This window comes from Heterocephalus glaber, unplaced genomic scaffold (genome assembly GCF_053883595.1).
Source record: "Heterocephalus glaber isolate CG9 unplaced genomic scaffold, H.glaber_assembly_v1.0 deba00001600, whole genome shotgun sequence".
Classification (NCBI taxonomy): domain Eukaryota; kingdom Metazoa; phylum Chordata; class Mammalia; order Rodentia; family Bathyergidae; genus Heterocephalus; species Heterocephalus glaber.
Window position 1 is genome coordinate 4,056,337 of NW_028258372.1, and position 24,372 is coordinate 4,080,708.

At 34.0% G+C, this 24,372-nt stretch overlaps 1 protein-coding gene across 7 annotated transcripts in view; it reads right to left on the minus strand.

Moving 5' to 3' along the window:
- Cep170 (centrosomal protein 170) overlaps positions 1-24,372 on the minus strand; it is a 116,673-nt gene that overhangs the window by 76,869 nt on the left and 15,432 nt on the right. For 6 of the 7 annotated variants that reach the window (XM_087194048.1, XM_087194046.1, XM_087194045.1 and 3 more), the window contains exons 2-4: positions 12,749-12,894; positions 8,967-9,056; positions 1,900-1,981 (exon numbers count right to left, since the gene is read on the minus strand). In XM_087194048.1, coding sequence (XP_087050174.1) covers positions 1,900-1,981; positions 8,967-9,056; positions 12,749-12,853 — 277 coding nt within the window. In that variant the 5' untranslated portion in view covers positions 12,854-12,894. The remainder of the gene's footprint in view (positions 1-1,899; positions 1,982-8,966; positions 9,057-12,748; positions 12,895-24,372) is intronic. The other variant, XM_004853519.4, reaches the window with a different exon arrangement.

A 24,372-nucleotide genomic window follows, 5' to 3' on the forward strand; every position in this document is an offset into this window, starting at 1 on the left:
AGGCTTTAATGTTAATTCTTTTATTTGATTAAAATTTTTTAAAAGACCTAAAATACATAACAAATAAATATGTATATTTAGTGGTGCTCTGTGCTCCCTCTAGTCCAGTACAAGTTCTAGGAGAGGGATATTCTTTGGCTCTTCAAATACAAATGGGGTAAGATGTACTATGAAACTTTTTCTAATTTTAAACAGAAATGTTAAAATTAAGCTTTTTAACTTTTATTTTTTCATAAACTTTAAGAGCTAGTATATGATTTGTGAAGGATTAATTATGGTGTCAATTTTAATGGATTAAGAAATGCCTAGTGGATTAGTACAGCACAGTTCTGGGTGTGTCTGGATGACTGACTTGTAAGCTGCAACTGAATGGGGAAGACCCACCCTACATGTTGATGGGACCAACCAATAGGCTTGTAGCCTGGAGAAAATAAAAAGGGAAAGAAGAAGGAAGTCCTCCCTCTTGCATCTTTGGAGATGCTCCAATCTTTGCCATGATGGCCTCTGGATGTTTGTCTATAGTTCCCTCAGGGTTCAAAAGCACAGACCCTTCAGCTCTCTGATACAGACTCACACTGGACTCTGCAGTGAGCTCCCGGCTTTTAACTTTCAACTGGATCCTCTGACTCTGTAGGCGGCCATTGTAAACCTACTTTGTAAATCCTTTATACATGTATCATATACATACATATATATATATACACACACATATGAGTTTCTATAGTTTCTCTAGAGAACCCTAAATGATAGATTATTTTATAGTGTCAGTTCTTTGAGCATCAACTCTACCTCAGTTGAAACTACTTTGCTAAAGTGATAAAGCCCATTCAGCTTGCCAATGTTTTAGATATTCTTTATTATCACGATCCAGATAAATGTAGTGATTTAAAAAATCAAACTTCAAGAAAGACATTCAACATAATGGAGAATATCTGTATTTTAATTACATTTAAATAAGTTCTTTTTACAAAGCTTCTTGCCTTGAACAGAAATGTTTTCTTCAGCTTCAATCACATACCTTCCCTTTACTAGGGATTCTTCATGCTACTCTATATATTCTTCTTCTTACTCTATAATACAGTCATGTCTCTATTCAGTCATTAATTTATTTTTTTAAACAAAAGAATTTTACACACTAAATGCATACTGCTCTGAACCTGAGAGTGTCAGTCTTAGAATACATATCATATTGAAAAGTTTCAATTATGTAGGTAACATGGATATAATTCGTAAAACAGAATAAGGGTAGGAATGAAAGGAAAGGTAGGTTTAAATTTTTTACATTCTTTCCAGAAAGTTATTTTGTGTCATCATGATCCGCCTGAAAAGAATCCCTACGTTGAACAAAAATTTAACACTCCTCTGTCATCTCCCTAGTTAGTTGTTGATACCCAAATTACATTTGGAACAGTATGACAGGGACTGCTCAAACTATACAAATAGAGGGGCAAAGAAAAAGCTGAGTCCATCAATTTTTCCAGGACTACTTTCAGGGACAGACATAGTAACTTAAAGTATATATTTTTTAAGCTGGGCATGGTACTGCACACCTGTAATCCCAGAATCCTTGGAGGTTGAGGTCTTGCCTCGATCACAAGTTCAAGCCCAGCCTAGGCAACTTAGTGACTTAGTGACGCAATGTCTCAAAACAAAAAAATAAAAAAAGGACTGAAGATGAAACTCAGTGTGAAGGCGCTGGGTTCCATCCCTAGTACCATTCCCCCAAATATATATACATATATATATATATTTTAGACATGTAGTGTTTTAGCATAGGAAGAAATCTGATGGAGAATTCTAGCACATCAATATTGTAAATTCTTATGTCTCAAGAAATGTTAATTTAAACAGAATAAATATTTTGAATAAATTTAATAAATACATAAAATTATATAAGGATATCATATCCAAATCTCAGCTTATCTTCAAGTTTCAAGGTGATATAAGTCTGTTCCGGAATCCTTATATCATTCACAAAAGTCTACAAAGAAAAAAAAATTTATGTTAAATATGAAATACTAATTCTCACATTCCAGATGATCAATTTCTCCAACCTGATACTTAAAAATACATATTATGTGGTAGCTTACATAGCTTGTGTATCATTAAGATGTGCCATGCATTCTACAGTGCGATAAATTATTTCCTGTTTATTACTGATAACATACAAAGAACACGGTATTGTCAAGATATACACAGGCACATCCAATTCTTCCTAAAAATTATGGCAAGAAAAGCTGGCAAACTATAATGAGTGAAATACTGAACTCGTAATGCACCATCCATAAGGGTTCACTGGACCCAATTTCTGCTTCTTTGAAAAACTCCATTTGTGAAAACTGGTATTTCATTACTTTTATTCCTAGAATTTATTCCAAAGAACAAAAAGAAAGTTTACTTTAAAAAATAGAACAAAACTCCTATGGGCTCTCTGAATCATTTTATGAAGCTAGGATACATAATGGGATTGTAGAGAACTGATTTTTCCTGTATGTTGAGATTTTGATATTTTATTATCATGGTGAATATTTCATCTTTACTCAACTATTTCTAACAATGCTAAAAATGACCAAGATATTAAGACAAAAGAGTAACAGAAGTACTTAGAGCAGTGTTATCCAACAGAAGAAATATACAGAGTTGGCCAGGCAATGTATATACACTTCAGTAAGGGAAAAATAATATGATGTTTTTTCAACAGATGGTGTTATCCTCCTATGGGAGCCCCTGGGAAATGTCATATACTGCATAAAACCCACTATACTACTGGCCTTTAGAGAAGGAACTGAAAATGCATGTGCAACAATCTTAATGGACCAAGGTTACCCAAGCAGCAGTTGCCATACTAATCAATGTCTGGAAGTTCATGGCCACCACTTTGAGCAGCTCTTATAACTGTACAAGCCAAAGGTAATTTGTGTTAATGATGTCTCAATAAATTTAGCATTAAAATATCTATACAAGTTTTTCTTTTTCTGAATTGTGAATATATTTTGTGACGGACTCTGTATACTGCAAGCCATAAATCAGGCCAAATACTAAATTTTCTAGGGCATGTAAAAAAGGTAACAAGAAAGAGGTAAAATCAATTTTAATAACATAGTTCTAGTGTAACCCAGCATATCCGAAATAGTACCATTTTAACAAGTAATATAAAAAATTAGTAAGATATACATATATGTATAACACACATTTACATTTTTCTTTTTTGGGAGAAGTGGAACTAAGTCTTTAAAAAGTTTAAACTAGTCACATTTCAAGTGGTCAATAGCCACACATGACACAGTGACTACTGTAGTGAAAAGTACAGACCTCCAAGGATGATATAAATCATTGTTTTATCATCCTTCAGTTTTCTTATTTCAATGCCCAAACTACTGCATCAGCTTTCCAAAAAGACATGAGACATCTGGAGACACTATACCTTTATAGGTTTTTGATGTTATTGTTAAAGAACACAACTGAAAATTAAAAACGTCTCATTTAATGTTCACAGAGCTAAAGAAAAGAGAAAGGAAGATATTTCTCAATTATAAGACAAATACAGAGACAGACAGCAGCACTCTATGATCATTTACAATGATAAAACTGGTTAACATGAATAAAATTATCAGATCATGTCTCTTCAGATGAAGAGACTCCTACACGAATTTTCTCTAATGCAAGAAACAAGGAAACAATATTTCCAAAGATAAAACAGAAATAAGGGATTTTCATCCAGTCAGCTGATAAATCTTGCAGTACTTTCTAGCAAGAACTAAAACCATTTTGTATTTAAAAAGAAATTTTGACAATATTGTTTCTCTTCTCCTTCCTCCCCGCATTGCTCCTTCTTTCCTTCCTACCTACCTACTTATGACTTGTGTTCCAGCATTTATGAACAAAATATCAAGGTAAGTACAAAGGTTAACTAGAAGCAAAAAGATGATGTAAGAGGGCCGGGGATTTAGCTCAGTGGTTCCGGTGCCTGGCTCGCAAGCACAAGATCCCAAGTTCGATCACCGGTACCAAAAAAAAAAAGATGATGTAAGAATAAAATTACTGGACTGATCTACTTGTTCATAAATCTGAAGATAAAAAAGTTTCATGATTACATAAAAAAGATGGGCATCCTCTCGACAAAATTATAAGCTGTTAAGGTTTTTTAAAAAACTGTTATGATCATGCAAGAGCATAGAGAACCAGCAGTAGTTAAGCCAGAACCAAACAGAGGTTGATCTGATATCTGGAATTAATATTTATAAAATGGATAATGTCCAGGTGAATACATGACAACTGATGATCAGTTAGCTGTATTTAAAGAACACTGCCCATTTTGTGTATCATGTACTTTGAAAACTTTGGAAAATATGAAATGAAATTTTAATAAATATTTAGGCATGACAAATGCAAACTTTTAAGTTGTTTTCATTATCTTTTCATTCTTCTATAAGTAATTTGTAAAGATATATACAAAATTAAAAAGGGCCAACTAGACACAACTGATAATTGGTGAAGACCAATTTTCCTGGCATCCTGGGAGTTAAAAACTTAGAATTTGCTACAATTATAAAATTAAAAATGCTGTACTTCATTGTACAGAATTCATACATCAAATAAATAACAGGATGTTTTAATAAACTGAACCTTTACTTTTCTTTTTATAATTCAACTTTTTAACAATCCATTTTAATTGAGATGGCCATAATAGTTTGGGAAGGTGAGGAAGGTGAGAAGGTGAAGAATGGTTAGGAAGTGAGAAGGGTTTTGAATGATGCATAATAACAAAGTACATAGGGGCTTATGTTATTACCGTCATCTCAAATTTCTGTGCATAGCTAGCTCTATGTAATGTGTTTCAAAACAAATTAGAAGAAGTGAACATCTTAATTTCTGTCACAGATAAAATGACAGTCCAATACTACTAAAACTCTAGATCGCACCTCATCATGATTCACGACTAATTTTAAATTACAAGCTTCCTTCCAACATGATGCACAAAAACATTGTAATGCGAGGAAAATCCTAAGCCTCTGGGATTTATAAATTCTAATATTAGGTTCATTTCCAAAATAAACATTTCAAAGCATTTTAAAACTTATGCTTTGAGTTTACCAAAATATAATACAAAAAAGAGGAAACTGAAGGAAAAGAGAATAAAAGAATATAATGATTCACTGATACTTGGTCTGCAACAAATAAATAATTAGGTATACTGTTTGAGAAGAATGTCACAATTCAGAGCCAATTTTATTTAAAATTGTACCTCATAGTTTACTTAAAAGTCATATGATGACTCTTCAGATTGATTTAAAATTTAAGATGGCTCAATTCTCTCACCTATTGTGTGTACTAGCCACTTCAGAGCTCAAACGTACAATTTTAACATGCTGCCACTTATGACAGACATACTCCCTAAGGTCTATAAAGGCTTAGGAAGTAAGCCAGAGAGAGCAGCTCAAAAATGCAAGTGAGAACATCTGAGAGAAAAAAATACTCTCCTGATGGTCTAAAATTACAAAGAAAAATTACTAAAGAGAAGTTGAGGAAAAAATCATGCCACTAAATCAAACATGAAGCATGTTAATAAAATACATGTGAAAAGAAAAAAAGTTCTGTTCCTATGTCAGCATTATTTGATCACATCCCTAACTGGGAGGAAGAACAGATGAGAAAAGTGAGACACAGCGAAGTAACAATCAAAATTTCAGGGTGCAGAAGTGGTAACCATGGGATTCAAACGCAAGTCTCTGAACTACCAACCCCATGGCCTCTCCACATTAAGAAAGGTTAGCTGCCCAACCTAAATCAGTTCCCCAAACCACTAACCCCACAGAAGCAAACCAAAGTACATGAATACCTAATTAATTTACATGTATCTAAATACGTAATTGATAATATAAAATCATACAATGTATTACACATATTACACTGTGTTGCACATACTGTATAATAACATATATCATTATACAATGCATTACATTGAAGCAGGGCACCCATCTCAATCACTCTGCCAGACTCCTCTCTTCCTTAAGCCTTCCTCTCATACCTTCCTGTGAGGATCATTCTCCACTTTGTACATTGGTCTGGTGCTGGCAGAAACTCCAGTACAAAAACAGGACACAGTAGGAGCTGGAACACAGACTGCTTGGGTGGGGTTGGGGGAGGGCACAACACAGCAACAAAAGGCAGGCTTGGAAGAGCATTGGAGTAGTAGGGAGATGATGGCCTGCAAAGGGTGAGTGCTCCAGTGGAAGGAGGAGTCAGAAGGAACTGAAGACAAAAAAGGGTTCTTACAGAATGAGAAGCTTCAATAGGCTTGTAAATAATGGTCCACTAATACATGACAATCAGTTCCAGCTTCTTCTGGCTTATATAACTTCATTTCTGATAGCAGTAACATATAATTTTAGGTCCCTTGGGAGTGTATTTTGGGATAGGGTGAAAGGAAGTAGGAGCGGACATGATCACTTTTGATCTGAGTTTAGTTGGTGTTACTCTTTAAAACGTAACAGTATATTCACTGAAAAGTATATACACTACAGCCTATTTATTAAACCTGTTGACTTGTTTTAGCCATAATAGCAATAACTTACACTTATTGGATGCTCATTATGTACTGTTTTAAATATTTAAAATTATTAACTTATTTCTATCTTTCCAGCAAACTGTGAGGTAGGATTTTATTATTTCTGTTTTTAAAAATTGAGGAACAGAGAAGTTAAATAACTTGTCCAAGGTTACATCATTAGTAAGAGTTAAAATTGGGCTTATAACCACGACAACTGTGCTCCATCTACCTCTGAAATTACAGTTTCTAACGTGATCTCAAGATTCTAAGATCATGAATATTAAGCATAATTGACTAGGAATTATAGTCTATAATTTCTTATGAATAAAATGCACGATAGCTGGTACTTCATGTAATTCTGACATTATATAGCTACCAAAGTCCTTTGTGGCATACTCCCTAGTCTGTCATTTGGGTAAGAATACACTTATCATTTGTGTAATGCTTTAAAGTTCTACAATAGGCAAATATTCACATGTAGTGTCACAGGGAATCATAACAATACTACAGAGCAGAATGTTTTATAGACGAAACAGACTAAATTTTGCATTGCATCTTAACTGTTATGAATTTCATCTCATTACATTTCCCTATACCTCAGGAGAAAATAGGAATCTACATGATGAAACTGAATTTTGAAGACATTACAAAACTTTTTCCCCACTTTAGACTGCTGGTAAACTACAAATCTGAGATTCAAATCCAGGTCTTAATTTCAAGTTCAAAAGGCAGAAGTTGCTCTCTCTGACTTACTATCTTTCATAAAATTATTAAGTATAATCAAATTATAGAAGCATAGGCCTAGAAACTTATATTTCACCTGATTTTTTAAACCACCAAATACTTCTCATATTTGATCATACTCTTTTAAAAGACATAAAGACACTAATGTAATTCTCCCTATGTCCTAAAATAATAATGTAAGGACATATAAGAATAGCTTTGTTGGGGCCAGGGATTTAGCTCAATGGTTCCGGCACCTGCCTTGCAAGCGCAGGGTCCCGAGTTCAATCCCCGGTACCAAAAAAAAAAAAACCGGATTATAATTTTGTTATCATATTCTACATATAGAAGTAGATTAATGTTTTTCTCTACAAAGCCTTGAGATAGAATATTAATTCCATTAAAAACACATTTACTGGGCTCATGTGCCACATACTATGCACTCTGTGCTAGGCACTATGGTTATAATTATAGAAGCATAAGGTACATGAACTCTCTAGATGCTCACAATTCAGCAGAGACATAGATTAATATATCACAGATAAAAAACACAAAATCAGATATTACAAAAATATAGGGAACTTAATTTACAAGCAAATGTAATATTGTTTATATCTGTGCTGTTAATTTTTATAATCAATTTAACAGAAACTAAGTATAGCCCAACTGCTTCAAACTGCCTCTGCTTTTCAAAATATACATTTAACATTATATAGAAAACATGCACACAAATGTGAAAAATAAGCTGCAAAACATGTTTGTTTCTGGTTCTGAATTGGCCTGCTATTGTTTATTTTTTGAGACACTTCTTTTGTACTCATGGTGTTAGTTTTGCTCGAGCCCGTTTCTTTAACACAGCATACAGTAGTAGTGGCAAACCTATGCACCACAGGGGGCTCTTTGTTATCAGCTATAAAAGGTTTGTCATTATTGGTATACAGAAAAGAAAAGAAATTAAGAATGTTTTAGCATTCTCTTTTTTTTTTGGAACCGGGGATTGAACTCAGTACCTTGCGCTTGCAAAGCAGGCGGTGGAACCACTGAGCTACATCCCCCGCCCCTCAGCATTCTCTTTTATTCTGTGGCTATTTACATTCTGCCAAGTATAAAGAGATCAAATGAAAAAACAGGAAAAAAATGTACTGCAGTAACAGAAAAATACCTCGAGAAGCCAAAGAAGAACAAATATCAGTACTCAGTATTGCACATCTGGTAAGGTAGATGGTTGTGTTTCAGGTTCTGTTTGAGTATACTATAGAATGTGCTCCATTATATGGCATCAAACCACCTTTCCGTTTATTTTCAACAGTGAACCCATATTTGTCTGCCCCTCTAAGTGCTTTCTGGATTCTTACTGCCAAGACTTTCAACTATTTTCCTACATAAATTGCAACCATATAATGAGGTCAAGTTTAGGTCTCATCTCTTTAATGAAATCTTTAACCATTATAGATAAAAGCAATCAACTCCTTTCCCAATTTTTGTATTTATTGGTTAGTTTCTTAGGAATATGGCACTAGTTTCATATTATATTACATGGCCCCAGAAGTGCTGTGTCTAGCAAGCATTACAAAGTAAAATACAAACTAAAAAAAAGGAAATACAATACAAACAGAAAATGCAATCTGATTTGTCTTCTTATAGTATTAAACAAATATTCAAATAAGGTAAAAAAATAAACTGGTTACCTTACCCCATTTAGGCTCCCTAAATCCTTCACCAAATGTTCATCTGTAGAGGCATCATAATTGATTACAGCATGTTGCTTATCCACACTGCGAGACTGAAAAGAAATTTTTAAAATTTAATAAATACAAAAAATACTATAATAAACACTAAACAAAAGATTTTAGCTTAATACTTGATGTAAATAGGAGAGCAGAAAATACAAGAAAAGGATACAAGGAAAAACCAAAGTAAAAGTAGATTACATTAGATTTATACTGTGCTACCATACAACACAAATTTGGCTACCTTCCCAAAGAGGAAGGTAGTGAAATTTTTAAAATATTCCTCCTAAATTCACATTCTAATTTTGAAAGAAATTACTTTGTTGAATGTATGAAGTTACAATTTTTTTAGAAATTTGAAACTGGGTATCTTACTGTAAAAAAAAAAAGCACCCTGTAGTATTTTCTTCTTTCAACACTAAAATTTATTAACACAAATTGCATAAAGAATCCAAAGATTTAGAGGAAAGAGGACATAATATGATGTTTCTGAATAAAGTTATTCTCATTAAAAATGGGGGTTAAAATTAGATTTAAAGGTAACTTCTAAGAATTAGAGTTAAAAAAAAAGGAATTACTATAACACACTATAGTTTTTGAAAACTGCTTTGGAATCTCCTTTAAAGTACATACACACTTCAGAGCTTATTGAGTTGTTTCCAGACAAAAACACTTAAAAAATGAACCATGAGCCTACAAAAATGTTAATGTGAAGACGAATAACTAGACACAGGAAGAAAGAATATATGCACTGGGAAAAAATTTTTAGCAGCTGTACCTCAGACAAAGGACTACTACCTAGAATATATAAAGAATTGAAAAAAATCAGATCCCCCAAATTCAAAGACCCAATTCAAAAATGGGCATCTGAAATGAACAGACATTTCTCAGACAAAGAAGTAAAAGCAGCAAATAAACATATGAAAAAATGTTCAACATCACTGGTCATTCCAGAGATGCAGATGAAAACAACACTGAGATTCCACCTCACCCCAGAAAGAATGGCTGCTATCAAGAAATCAACCAATAACAAATGCTGGCAGGGCTGTGAGGAGAAAGGAACCCTTCTCCATTGTTGGTGGGAGTGCAGACTGGTGCAACCACTGTGGAAATCAGTATGGAGATACCTCAAAGAACGAGGACTAGAGGTCCCATTTGACCCAACTATTCCCCTGCTGGGTATTTTCCCAAAAGAATTCAAAGAAGCACACCACAGTGAAATATGTGCACCCATGTTTATAGCAGCACAACTTGTAATAGCTAAAGCTTGGAAACAGCCCAAGTGCCCATCAACTGGAAACTGGATAAAGAAAATGTGGTTTTTTAATAAAATGGAGTACTGCTCAGCCATAAAGAAGAAACTAGAGACATTTATAGTTAAATGGATGAATATTGAGGCCATACTCTTAAGTGGAATAAATAGGACACACACGTGTAAATACTGAATAGTTTCTCTAGTGTGAGAAACTGAAAGTATAAATAAGGATTAAAATGATTAAAACGAATAATTGATAATTTGAAATAGGAAGAAAAAGTCCAAAGGGATAGGGTAAGTGGGAGGGGAAGGGGAAAGGAAAGAAGGGAAAGGAAAAATTATGAGAAAAGGAAAAAATGGAAACAAAGTCTTTGTAAATAGGGAAGGGGGGGTGAAGGGAGCACAGGAATTGGGGAAAAAAATAAGAACCAAGATACATCATGTACAGGTACAAGCACCCAATGATAAATGTAAATGTATCGTATACCTAAAATGTACCAATAAAAGAATTTAAGCAAAAGAAAAAAAAAAAAAGAATATACGAATCACTGAATATGCGATACCATTTATTACAGGATAATTCTGCAAACCTTTGTGTATTAAAAGCAAAGCTGGTATCAACAATGGGAAAGAGATGTGGCTTCCAGTTTGCAGTCAAACATGTAAAAAACTTAGAAGTCAGCTCTTCCACTCTCACAGTAAGAAAAATGTTAAACTAAACATCAAAAACTCAGACTGAGAGGGCCAGGGATTTAGCTCAGTGGTTCTACCGCCTGCCTCACAAGCTCAAGGTCCCAAGTTCGATCCCGGTACCAAAAAAAAATAAAAATAAAAAAACAACTCAGACTGAGCATCGTAGTGCACAGTACTCTGGGAGCTCACAGTAGGATCATATGAACTCACAAGTCTGAGAACAGATTAAGCAACATATCAAGACTCTAACACCAAATAAACAAAAACCCAACTCAGCAAAGCACAAACTGCCACTCTTGAGAACTAGACAGACAAGCAATTACAGAGAAAGCTGGAGGAAACTATTAGCTGGAGGAAAAAATTAAAAGTTACAGGATGAATTGTTACAGATTTGAGTGTGGACCAGCTTGAGATATACAACCCCTAGGGGCACAGCCTTTGGGAGGCTATCACTTTTAGGAGTCTCACCTCCAGAAGCTCTTTGAAGACCCCAATGTGAAGATGGTGCAAAAATCTGCTTCCACCAAGGTGACAGAAAAAGAAGAGGAACACCGCCAGAGCATTCAGTTCTCTTAATTAAAAGCCTTCGCTCATTCACCAAAGCCTAACCAACGTAGGTTTCACCGGAGTCTAACCCACACGAGAGAACAGAAATACCAATTCCTGTCCCTTCTAGCCTTCCTGTTTCACCTGTATATGCAGAGTAGATAAAAGGTAACAACTTGACTAGAAGACTGACAAGCAGTAACAGCTCTATGGGATGTGCTGCTTCCCTTCAAAGCCTATCACCACATCCACAGAGATTTAAATACACACATATATAAGAGGAATTATTATTACAGAAGAACTGCAAAGCTCACTCTATGTAAGGAATTTTTTAGGAAAATCTCAATAGGAGAGAAAAACAAGGACATTAGAAAAAAATGTTAGTGACACCTAAACTACAGCAAATAAACACAGCCTAATTCCTAGCCACATAAATAAAATGATGAGGTAAACAGATTAAATAATATAAATATATGATATAAATCCCATTTGAAATGATAACCATTATAAACATAAGTAAAACTTAAAAAATCCCTTCTCCAGTTGGTTTAACATTCCATTGTAAGAATATTTTATCCTTTCTTCCTAGAATACAAAGCTGTGAATTTCACTGTCCTTGGAAACAGACAGTATGTTACCTAAAACAATCTCCCTACAAAACCTACACATTCACCATAAATGCTTGTTCCTCTTGAAGGTTTTAAAGGTAATTTTTAGGTTTGGTTTTCTCTGAAATCTCAATTTCTTTAGGATAAATTATTCCAGCATTAAATCGGTTTCTATTAATAGTAGTATTACTGTCATTTCTCTACAACTACCTGAAAAATCATCTATCAGGCAAATAACATCTAATCATAAAAATGAACCCAAGCCCTTTGCACTGAGCTATAAATTGTTCAGGGTAGGCTTGAACTTGAACTCCTCCTGTCTCAACCCTCCAGAGAACTGGATTGACAGGAGGGCAAACACCATGCCTGGCTAACAAGTCATATTTTTAAAGTACGTAAGATGAAACTTCCTACTTAAGAATAAACTTCTGAGGTCTCATTTTTCAAAATGTATTCCTTGAAATTTAGAAGTTATTTTTAGATAATTCAAGGGCAAAAATAATTTAAAAGATAGTAAGTTAAAAGAGAGCCAGGAAGTTTTCAAATCTACACCGTGTTGTTCTCTAAAGAAGCAGAACAATATGTATTTTATATTAATTCCAAGTTCTGAGTAGATACATACAGAGAAGGGTGACACAATTACCTGCAACATGAGCTCACAGTCATCTCTTCCAACAAAAATCATTTCTCGTGGTAGCCTGTGGCGAGTGCCTCCACTGCTCACCAAAAACCAGGATGTTAAGCTCATTTTCTGCTTAGCTTCTAAGTCTTCGGCAAAGCTACGTCATCCTGCAGAGGTATGAAAAAAAACACAAATTCAGATTTTTTTAGTTTTAGTATCTGTTCACCAAAGCCCATAGGTAGACTTAGAACTGTGTCCATCAACATTTACAACCAATATAGACCAAATTTTATCAGTAAAGTAAGGCATAAACTCCACTAAGAGTCAAACTGAAAACGAAGAGATGACGGCAGGCCTTGTGGCCAGTGCCTGTAGCCCCAACTAGTTGGCAGGCTGAGCGACAAGATCAGCTGAGCCCAGCCCAGAAGATCCAGAAGAGCCTGGGCAACATAGCAAGACCCTGCTCTTTAAAAGAAGAAGATGAAAAGAGAAAGAGGAAGAGGAATGAAAGGAAGGAAGAGGGACAGGAAGAGGTGGAAGAGAATTAAGATAATTAGATATGTGGTCAATTAGTAAACAACATTCTCCTGATAGGCTTGTAGAACAGCTCATACATGTTTATAACCCTCAAGGAGATGCTAACACTAAGATAATGTGAATAAAAGAAAAGAGAAATATTATACAAATAGATGTCTTAATTTATCAATGGTTTGAGAATGACTGCATAAAAGACGACTGTATATGTTATCTAATTACAAACTACTTATAGAGGCAAAGAAATTGCTTGTTTGACTTCCATGTATAGAACAAGTGAATGCAGTTTAAATTGCTCTTTTCTCACATGTATTTCATTTTCTTAATACATTTTTTTAGAGCAACAATTCTTAAATTTTTTTCTTAGGATCTTTTTATACTCTTAAAAAATGGAACCCTAACAATATTTGTTTACATAAGTTACATATATTTACCATATTAAAATTAAAAACCAAGAAATGGTACTTAATTCACTTAAAATAACAATTTACTTAAAATTGTTAACATTTCTATGAAAACCTGTTATTTTCCAAAACAAAAACAATTATAATGAGAAAAATAGCACTATTTTACATTTTGCAAATCCTTTTAGTCTTGCTTAATATAAGACAAAGCTTTGCATTCATTAACATATACTGTTTAACTTGAAATACAAAGAAAACCTGTATATCAGAAATAGTTTGGAAAGGAGGTATATTTTAATAGTCTTTTAAATAATTATAATTTTCTTGGATACTGCATCAAAATTTTGTTAAGTGATAGTTTCTTCAAGATTATTTGTCACATGAAATCTGAATCTTAATGAGCCATTCACACTCTTACATGAAAATCTACCTTCCATTTTGATGAGATTCTGCAGTCTTGTACACTGGCCCTTTGGAAAATACTGGTTTATAGAGTTATGCAGATCTTCCAAATACTGGAAATGTTTCATTTGTACTACTATAAAACTCATTAGCATCAGCATCCATCTCCAGGAAAAGTCTTTAAATGTCAGGCAGCTATTAAGCTCACACTGGAAGATGTGTTTGCTAAAATTCTAATTTCCTCTTGACAGCTCAAATTTTATCACTGTTTTAAAAAAAAAAAAGTCCTGTCATTTTTCCCTTAAGGCTTACTTTATCTGACAAATATCTGGGTCTACACAACTATGTAATTTTCCTGTCAATCATTGTTTGAAATAAAAATGTATTTTATGAAACCAAATTCCTGGCAAGTACAGCTTGCAGCTCACAACTTACACAATGAGCACATGGTGCCTTGGTATGCCATGTAAGCATTTTATGTATACTTCCACTTAGTCATAAAGAATATTTATTAACATAGTTCATAATTTTTACTACTTAATCAGACATTTTTAAGCAAAAACTAGATTTTAAAATTTTTTTAACTGAAAATGTATAGTAATGATGAGTACTATTACTACTTGCATACTCTAAGTGGCTTGATCTATACTAATGAGCAAGCAACTTTATAACTGATTTTATGCTATGAAAGCAGTGCCAGTACAAGAAGAAAAGGCAAAAAAAGTTTTGATAATATCATGAAAAAGGCTCTGATCCCATGCCTTCTTGAAAGGGTTTCGGAGATTTCCATAAGTCTATGGATGGAGAGCTTTGAGAATCATTATCCTGGAGAATGTGGCTTTGTCAGTAAGGGTGTAAACCTTGAAGGAGGACAGACAGAGATAAGTCTGAATCTTAGTTCTACTACTTTTATTCTGCACAACTTTGAAAAGCTATTTATCTCATGCACCTTATTTCCTCTTCTGTAAAATGAGAAAATGATAGCACCTTCTCAAGTTTTGCTTTAGGAATCAAAAGAATAATACTTACATTTTCCCCCTAAAATTGTATGTGTGATGCACGTTGGGAAGTAAACTAAATCACAGTGAGATGAATTGTTGTGCAATAAGAAGCACAGCTAAACATTAAGGCAAAATCCTATAAAATTAGGGTAAAATCCTGTGTATTATTAATCTACATATACATGAAACATATTTCACCAAAACAAGCATATAATTTTGTACAACGCTCAATCAAGTCTTACTTCCCTTCTCAGTTTATTCAATTAATATGGTCAACTTATGTAGATGACTGCCTCCCATTTACCCAAATCCTTAATGCAGATGTTAATAGTTTCCAATCTACTTTCTATCAATTGGTTTTTAGCATTTATTTCCTTGAATCAGAATATATTCTTCCTGAATCAAAGACAACAAAGAATCAAAATTTTACCACAGGAAAACCTCTAATTTGCATTCAGCATGTACAAAGAAGAAAAATTTTAAAAATATTATATAAGTAAGTCAGTAGGTTAGTTGGTCATACTTATTTAATGGAACTTTTAAAAAAATCCATAGAAAGGAAAAGGAAATGTTAAAAGGAAAACACTTTAGCCAAGAAGAAAGACTTCTATAGCTAAAATTACAGGATACTGAAGAAAAAAACTGAAGACGTTAGAAAATGGAAAGCCCACAGTGCAGCAGAAATAATATTATTACAAAGAACAATTAAGTAAGCAATCTACAGATTCAATGTGACCCTCATTAAAATACCAATAAAATTCTCCACAGAACTAGAAGATTATCCTAAAATTCATACGGAAGCACAAAAGACCCAGAATAGCCAAAGTTGCCCTGACCAAAAAAAGTAAAGCCAGAGCAACACAATACTTCAAATTACAGTTCAAAGCCATAGTAAAAACAATATGGTATGGCACAGAAACAAACATGAAGACCCACGAAATAGAAGACACTAAAACAAATTCAAGCCCCTTCAGCCATCTGAATTTTCACAAAGGGGACCAAAACATGTTGCAAAAAAGACAGTCTCCTTTAACAAATAATGCTGAGAAAACTATATCCACATGCTCAAAATTGAAATTACATCCTTATCTCTCCACCAGTACTACAACTATATCAAAATGGATCGAAGACCTTGATCAGAAACTTTGAAACTGCTGAATGAAAACATAGAGCAAATACCTGAAAGTCACAGGAACATGCAAAGAGTACCTGAATTAAGACCACAACAGCACAGCAAATTGTATCAAGAATCAACAAATGGGAGTACATGAAATTAAAAAGCTTCCGCACTGCAAACTAAACAATTAATGGAATGAAAAGACAAATGGGAGAAAATCTTTGGTAGTCAGTCTTCTGATAGAGGATTAATATAAAAAGACTTGGGCCAAGGATTTAGTTCAGTGGCACCACACCTGCCTCGCAAGTGGAAAGGTCCTGAGTTTGATCCCTGGTACCAAAAAGAAAACAAAAAGCCCAACCAATAAGTAGCCAAAAGAACTGAACAGAGAATTTTCAAAACAAATAGAAATGGCCAATAAGTATATGGAAAAAAATACCAAATGACCCAATCAAAAAACAGCAAATGGAATAAACTTTTTTTTAAAAAGTAGTATAGATAGTAAGAGCATGAAAAAATGTTTATCATCTTTAGCACTTAGTGAAATGAAAATCAAAAGTATTCTGAAATTTCATCTTACCCCACTCAGAATGGCTATCATCAACAAAAATCATCAAATGCTGGCTAGGATCTGGGGACAAAAAAGGAACTATTCTATATTGTTGGTGCAAATGTAAACTAGTACAACCACTATGGAAGTCAATATGGAGAATCTTCAAAAACAAGTAGTAGAAATTTCATTTGACCTAATTATGTCTCTCTTGAGTATATTCCATTAAGAGTTAAAGACATTATGCTATACTGATACACGCATACTCATAACACTGCAATTCACAAAGGGAAATAAAATTATAAACTTACCTCCCAAAATTGTTATTTGAATGTCCAATAAAGATTATAAACTAGGGCCGGGGATTTAGCTCAGTGGTTTCGCCACCTGCTGCGCAAGCGGCAAGGACCCGAGTTCGATCCCCGGCACCAAAAAAGAAAAAAAAAAAGATTATAAATTTAAGTGAACTTACCGAACCACTACATGAACTAACACATAGGTTTCTATAACTTGTACCATTATCTTTTTATCCTATCATATCAACTACCTTGAATTGAAAAAATTTAAATGTAAAATTCTGGATTCTTATTTCATATTTTTGTTCTTGCTGAATTCCTAATAGAAATTATCTTTCACACTGAAAGTCTCTTGTCTTTTCAAACCATGTATTTCTGAAAATGAAAGAAATACATTTTAGCTAAGGACTGAGAATTAAATAAAATGCCAATCATGTTATAAAGCAAATATACACAATTTTCTGTAATCTTTTATTTGTAACAGGTAGCATCTATTGGCCACTAAGTACTACATACTGTTCTAAGAACTCATATGTATGAAGAGAACATTTATATGTAGCTATATAATTGTTTCAACCATAAAAATTCTGTAAGTTCTGGGAAATAAAAATAAACATTACACCACTTACACGAGAAGATTTATTTTAAAGAGTATTATAAAATGAATTAATTCACCGGGGATTTAGCTCAGTGGCACCACATCTGCCTCACAAGCACAAGGTCCTGAGTTCAATCCCTGGTACAAAAAAAGAAAAATTAATTCACTTTTTCTTAATTCACAAGTACACAGTGCAGATATTAGGGAGAGAGTGAGAAGACAGAAAAAGTTCTTACTCTCACAGAACCAACAATAGGCAAAAAAAATAAAATGGGTAAGAACTTCAGTGATATTTGGAAGGAAAAAACAGAAAAGTATGATATAACAGTTTTAGGGTGGTGCTGCTTAGGCTGAGTGGTCAAAGGAAAAATCTCTGAGAAAATGACACAGGCTTAAAACATATTAAAAAATTCAGCTGTTGTGTAATTAACTTGGATCTGGGATAGATAATGAAAATATACCCTTGGGAGACGGTTATTTACTTAAATCTCCACCCTCATTTTTACAGTTACTCCAAAAAAAATCCACATCTGTGCTATTTTTGGATTCTTACCAAGATACTTACTCCTTGCTCATGTGAACAAACTCAGTACTGGGAAAATTTCTGCTCTCATGATTATTTTGCAATGAGTACTCTATATTTTACCTTTGTTATCTGCCATATACGAAATGAATTCTTTTTTTACAAAGCAGTTAAATATGTATCAAAAACAAATGTAATTTAGAACTTAAACCTGAAATAGCATTAAAGCTAAAAAAAGAAGTTCTCTTAAAAACAAGTGAAGATGACATTCCAAACTTCAAGCCCCATATTCTATCTCATTTTATTATATATTTTCAAAAGACTTAAGATTTGATGAGAAAAGCCAGCAATTTAATAAAACCTTCCTTCACAAAATTCATTTTTATAAGATGCTTAAAGACCTGAGAAAACATGCTATACTTTTACATAAATTAGTCATTAAAAGTTCTTGACAACTTTTTTCTGCCAGTTTATGAAAAACATAGTCTGACTTGCTTTTATAGAACTGTACAAGTCTTGTTAAAACATAAGTTTCTTGTTTTACACAACAAATCAATTAAGCTTAGGTTCAAGTATTTATCAAGCCCTATACTTCCTTTATGTAGGAACTGTTCTCAGTTGTTACATTCTCATTCTTTCATTTAACTCCTAAATCAAGCAAGTGAAAAACATTTTTCTCTTAAGAAAAACTGAACGTACAGGTTTATTCTAGGTCACAAATCTGGTAGTAGTAAACAAGAACCATCAAGATTTAAATCTAGGGCTTCAGATACCAAATGTCAGACTTTTCAAAAGCCACTATCTCTTTTTCTTAACTCTATCTTAAAATGATTGGGGTAGTATATTAAGTCCTAGAGTCTCAGATCTGGCTAAAGAGTTTGAGTATGACTGGTAAACAATATATTTTTACCTAATAACATGTTCTCTGGCACCACCTGTTTTGGGCAATACATGCTGCTAGTTCAGGCAAAATACAGTCTCATGTCAATCACCTCTTGGCCACCTGTTTTGCTCCAAGCAGGCCCCAAGAATAGGTTATTAAAACCAGAGACTAAAATCAGGTGACCAACTTAGAGGAATGAAGTAAATTTAACAAATTAGGGTATAATATGTATCAGAAACCTAGAATCTAAATATAATGTAAATTATCTTTAGGATCAATTAACAACTGTGAACCTGAAAAACTTTGTCAGAACATAGGACACCAGAGCAGGAATAAGTGGACAAAGCTGTCTCAAAGAATGGAAATAAAACTTTAGGAGAGAGTGACAATGAAAAGAAAGTAAAATAATATGGCTAAGGATCTATAAAACCCTCAAATCCAAATGTTTTTAATTCACTGTTCTCAGATCACTCTTTCTAACAATTTCTATTTCTGCCTGCTGTCTGAAATAGATCTGAGCACATTATCGTCTCATGCACCCTTTTAAAATGGCTTCTGTTTATCTTCAATACCTTTTCTCATTCACTACACATTAACTGTTTGGGAGCTAGGTATAAACAATTTCAATCACAGCATCAGTTAACATGAAAATTACAATGAAATTTCAAAGTATACTACACTGTATTTAAAAAGTCTCAGAATATGTTTTGTTTTTCTTTTTGGAACTGGGGAGCTAACTCGGATCCTTGCGCTTGCGCAGCAGGCAGCGAAACCACGAGCTAAATCCCCGGCCCTCAGAATATGTTTTAAGCAAGAATGTATTTTGTGCTTATATCACCAATTCAGATTGTATAATAATGTCACTAGCCACTAGCCTAAATTATGCAACTTTTCTTTTTACCTTCATGTTAAATTATAAGGGTTATAAATCTATTATACCAGCATTTTAAGAAAGAACCATGATGACGGAAATGCTATACATCCACATTGGCCACCAGCCACGTGACAACTACACTTTTGAAATATAGTTGATGCAACTTTGATTAATTTTTCATTTTAATTTTAATTAAAATATTCTTACATGGCTAGCAGCTGCTCTAGCTACTTCAGCTCTACACAAACAGAAATCACAAGACTATGTACATTAAGGATGGCTTAAATACTTTATGGCATATAAACATGCAGACTAAGCTGATAATTTAGGTTAGAAGGAAAATTTTTTATCTAGTTAGTATGGAATTTTATACTTACATATATAAAGGTGTTATAATTAAGGCTTTCAAATAAATTAGTAAATTAGATAAGAAATTAAGTCTTACCTTTTGGCTAAAATTTTTCAATAATCATTTCAACTGTTAATATAAGTTTACTCTTTCATATGCTGTAATTTTTGAGGTTATTCATGCTTGAAGTGATTAGGTTCATCAATGTCAGAATATTATAAAGTATGTAACAGTTTACTGTAGTGTGATTTTTTTTCTGAGAAGGTGAAATGCAGGAGTTTCATTAAAGGAGGGACCTGCTAGCCATAGCTGGTCTAAAGAATTTTGATATATTATTTCATTGGGAAATAAGCTAAGATAGATAAAAAGATTACTGGTATCAACAACCAATATGAAGTAACTCAATTATCCATAGACAGATGAACGGACAAGCAAAATATGGATATCATTAGTTCTTTAAAAGGAAGCAAATTCTGACCTACATTACAACATGTATCAATCTCAAGGACATTGTGCTAAGTGAAATAAGCCATCACAAAAGGGTAAGTGGTATAAGATTTCACTTGTATGAGATTTCAGTACTCAAAATTATGATGGAGATGGAAAGTAGAATGGTAGTTGCCAAGGGAGGGAGCAATGGGGAATTATTGTTTAATGGTTACAGAATTTCAGTTTTACAAGATGAAAAGAGTTACAAAAATAGATCATGGTGATGGTTGCACAACATTATGAATGTCCAACTACTGAACCATACACTTAAAATGGTTAAGATAGCAAATGTTACGTTACATGTATTTCACCATTAGTTTTTTAGTGAAAATATTAGTAATTCAATAATAATTAGGAAATAATACTCTGAGCTCAAATGAGTATCATGACTTTTTTTAAAATAAAGTTAACCTTCCAAAACCTTGCTTTCAATTCTACTTTTCTTTCCTGTCCAGCCGTCCTCTCTTTTCTTATCATCTCCATATGCCATACATAGCACACACATCCACCAAATGCTCTGATTCTCTCTGCTATGGTTTGAAAGAGGGTAATTCTTCCAAAATTCATGTTGAAACTTAAATCCCCATTGCAATGGCATTTAGAGATATGGCCTTTGGAAGGTGATGAAATTAGCACCCTTATAAAAGTGCTAGAGGTTAAAGGGAGCACCCTTTTGTCCTTTCTGCATATGAGGACACCTAGAAAATGGCATCTCTGTTGAACCTGCTGGAATCTTAATAAGCTTCCCAGCCTCTAGAACTGTGAGAAATAAATTTCTACTGTTTTTACATTTCCCATCCCATGGTATTTTCCTCTAGCAATCTCTATATTCTACTGTATTCTACATACAAGCTCCAATTCCTTTGACTCTTATTTTTTTGAGACTCAATTGGCCATAAAAAGAAAACTAAAACATACTTTAAATTGTTCACATACACTTTAAATAACCACCTGAGAAATTATACAATGTAAACTCTGACTTTTACAAATGAACAAAATGAGACACTAAGATCAAATGACTTATTCAATACCAAGAGATAGGTAGTAATAGTATCAAAGCCAAAATGGAGATCTAGCTGCTTGTGCAAAATATCCCTTTACTCAGCCAGGTGAGGTGGTGCATACCTGTAATCCTGGCACACTGGGAGTTTGAGGCAGGCTGATCACAAATTCAAGCCCAATATGGGCAATTTAGTGATTTAGCAACTGTTTCAAAACAAAAAAATCACTTGGGGATATAGTGTGATGTTAAGGCCTTGGGTTCAATCCCCACTACCACTAAAAACAAAACAACAACAACAAAAAAACTTAGTTTAAAACACACTGACACAAGTATAAATCACTTCTGTCACATTTATGCTACCTCTTTCATCTGAGAATAAAACTGAAGCAAGATCACATTAAAATAATGGTTCTCAGACTTACATAGACATTAGAATCACTTGTGGATATATATATTTTTAGAGTGTACATGTGAGTAACGATTTAACTTTCAAAAGTGGTAACAGGAAGCAAGTTGATTGCTTATTTCAATTCTAGTCCAACCCAACTGGTTAAATTGACTGTATTCATATTACAAAGTAATTAGGAGAAAATTCCCAGGAAGTCATGTAAGTCACCTTTCTAATAAGGCTATTATCCTGTTGTAACTTATTAATACCAAAAATTCACAGATAGCAATACAAATATCTATTAAAAATATTTGCTGCATATGTCCTGAAGTTTCAGACATTGTGAAAGTTAAGCTTAACTGTCAACTTGATTGGCTTGGGAGCTACCTCAAGGATTAAAGCAAAGCACACTGTGGGGTATATAGGTGGGTCATAGAGGTGTGATCTTGAGTCGTTTATCTGGTCCCTGGCTCCTTCTTCTCTGGTGCTGCTCTTCCGTTCTGCTTTCTGACTCCAGTGAACTGTCAGCAACTTTGCTCCACCATACTCTTCCATGATGTTTCTGAATTCTCTGAAACAGTGAGCCAAATAAATCTCTCCTCCTTAAAACTGTGGGAAGTCAGATATTAAGTCCAGCAATGGGAAAGCTGATTAATACAAGAATTGTAAAAGGTGCAAAGGATAGTTAAATTAGTGTAAATCATAGTCTTTTTACTTAAGCAACATCTAGGTTTTCTACCTCAAAACTTGAATTCAATCATTACAGGTCTGGAGAGAGGCACTGGCATCTATGTTCTTTAAAACTTTCCAAGTAAATTTCAATGGGCATAAATTAAAAAGCACTAACAAACAATAAAACGCTTAAAACTGCATATTCATTCTGAACAACAAAATTCAGTTTTAATAAGAACTAAATGAAAAGTATACAAAGTAATATTTATTTTGTGTAGGAAAAAGGCTCTGAACATCAAGATGGAAAAAAGACAATGAAGTATGCCACCTTTGTGTTATTTAGAAATATTACAGAATATGAATACTGTATTCTGAATCAGATTCAGTTCAATTCAGATCAAGCATTCCAAGCTACAGATGAGCTCCACCACAAGACTACAAAACCAGACAGCACAAAAAAGGGAGGCTTTTTAACCACATTAAAAGACAATGTTAGACCCATCTCAGCGCCTAGGTGCAGAGCCACCACCAGCAATGTGGAGGAGACTTCTGGATCCCCATACCACCACCGCCAGCACAAAGAGGGTGACCCACACAGGCACCACCAGCACCCCCACCCCCACCACTGAAATGAGAAGACCCGGAAAGAAGTCTCAAAACGAGACACCCAGGTTACAAAAAGTAACCCCAAAGAGAAACGAGATGGAACAATCTGATACTCAAACACCTGACCTCCCTGAACTGGCAAAGAAAAAAGATTTGGAAAAAATGAAATGAGAAAAAAATTCTCAGATAACAGCAGAGATTGTACCCATAGTGTAAGACATGATTAATAAATCTACAGAGGACACAGATAAAAGAATAGAGGAGCTGAGGAACATGATGGAATCCCAATAGGAAGCAAATGGAATCCATAAAACAGATGCAAACAGATTTCCAGGAGATTAAAAACTCCACTGAAAGTTTACCCAGCAGGATGAACCAATGTGAGGACAGAATTTCAGATATGGAAGATAAGATTGCAATTAGTGACCAGGAAAAGAAAAATTGCTTTACAATACTAAGGGACCAAAAGAAATCAATCCAGCAGATGCTAAGTGATGCAAAGAAGAACAAGACAGATCACAGTCAATGAAAAAAGAGGAGAGAGTGCAGATGACATAAAAAACTGTTCACAGAAGTGATGGCAGAAACTTCACAAGCTGGGGAAAAGAACTTGACATACAGATCAGTGAGGTATATAGGACTCCAACTAGCCTTGATTTAAAAAAATTCTACACATAGGCATATAATTGTTAAGATTCCAGAAACCCAACAGAAGAACAAAATTCTACAAGCAGAGAAAATCACATACAAAGGAAAGCCCATCAGAATCACAGCAGACTTCTCAATGCAAACCCTCAAAGCAAGAAGAGCTTGGAGTGACATATTCTAACCTCTAAAGGAGAATAGCCTCCAACCCAGATTGATGTGCCCTGTAAAACTGTCTTTCAAAATTGATGGAGAAATAAGATACTTTCATGACAAACAACACCTGAAGAACTTCATGAATACCAAACCAG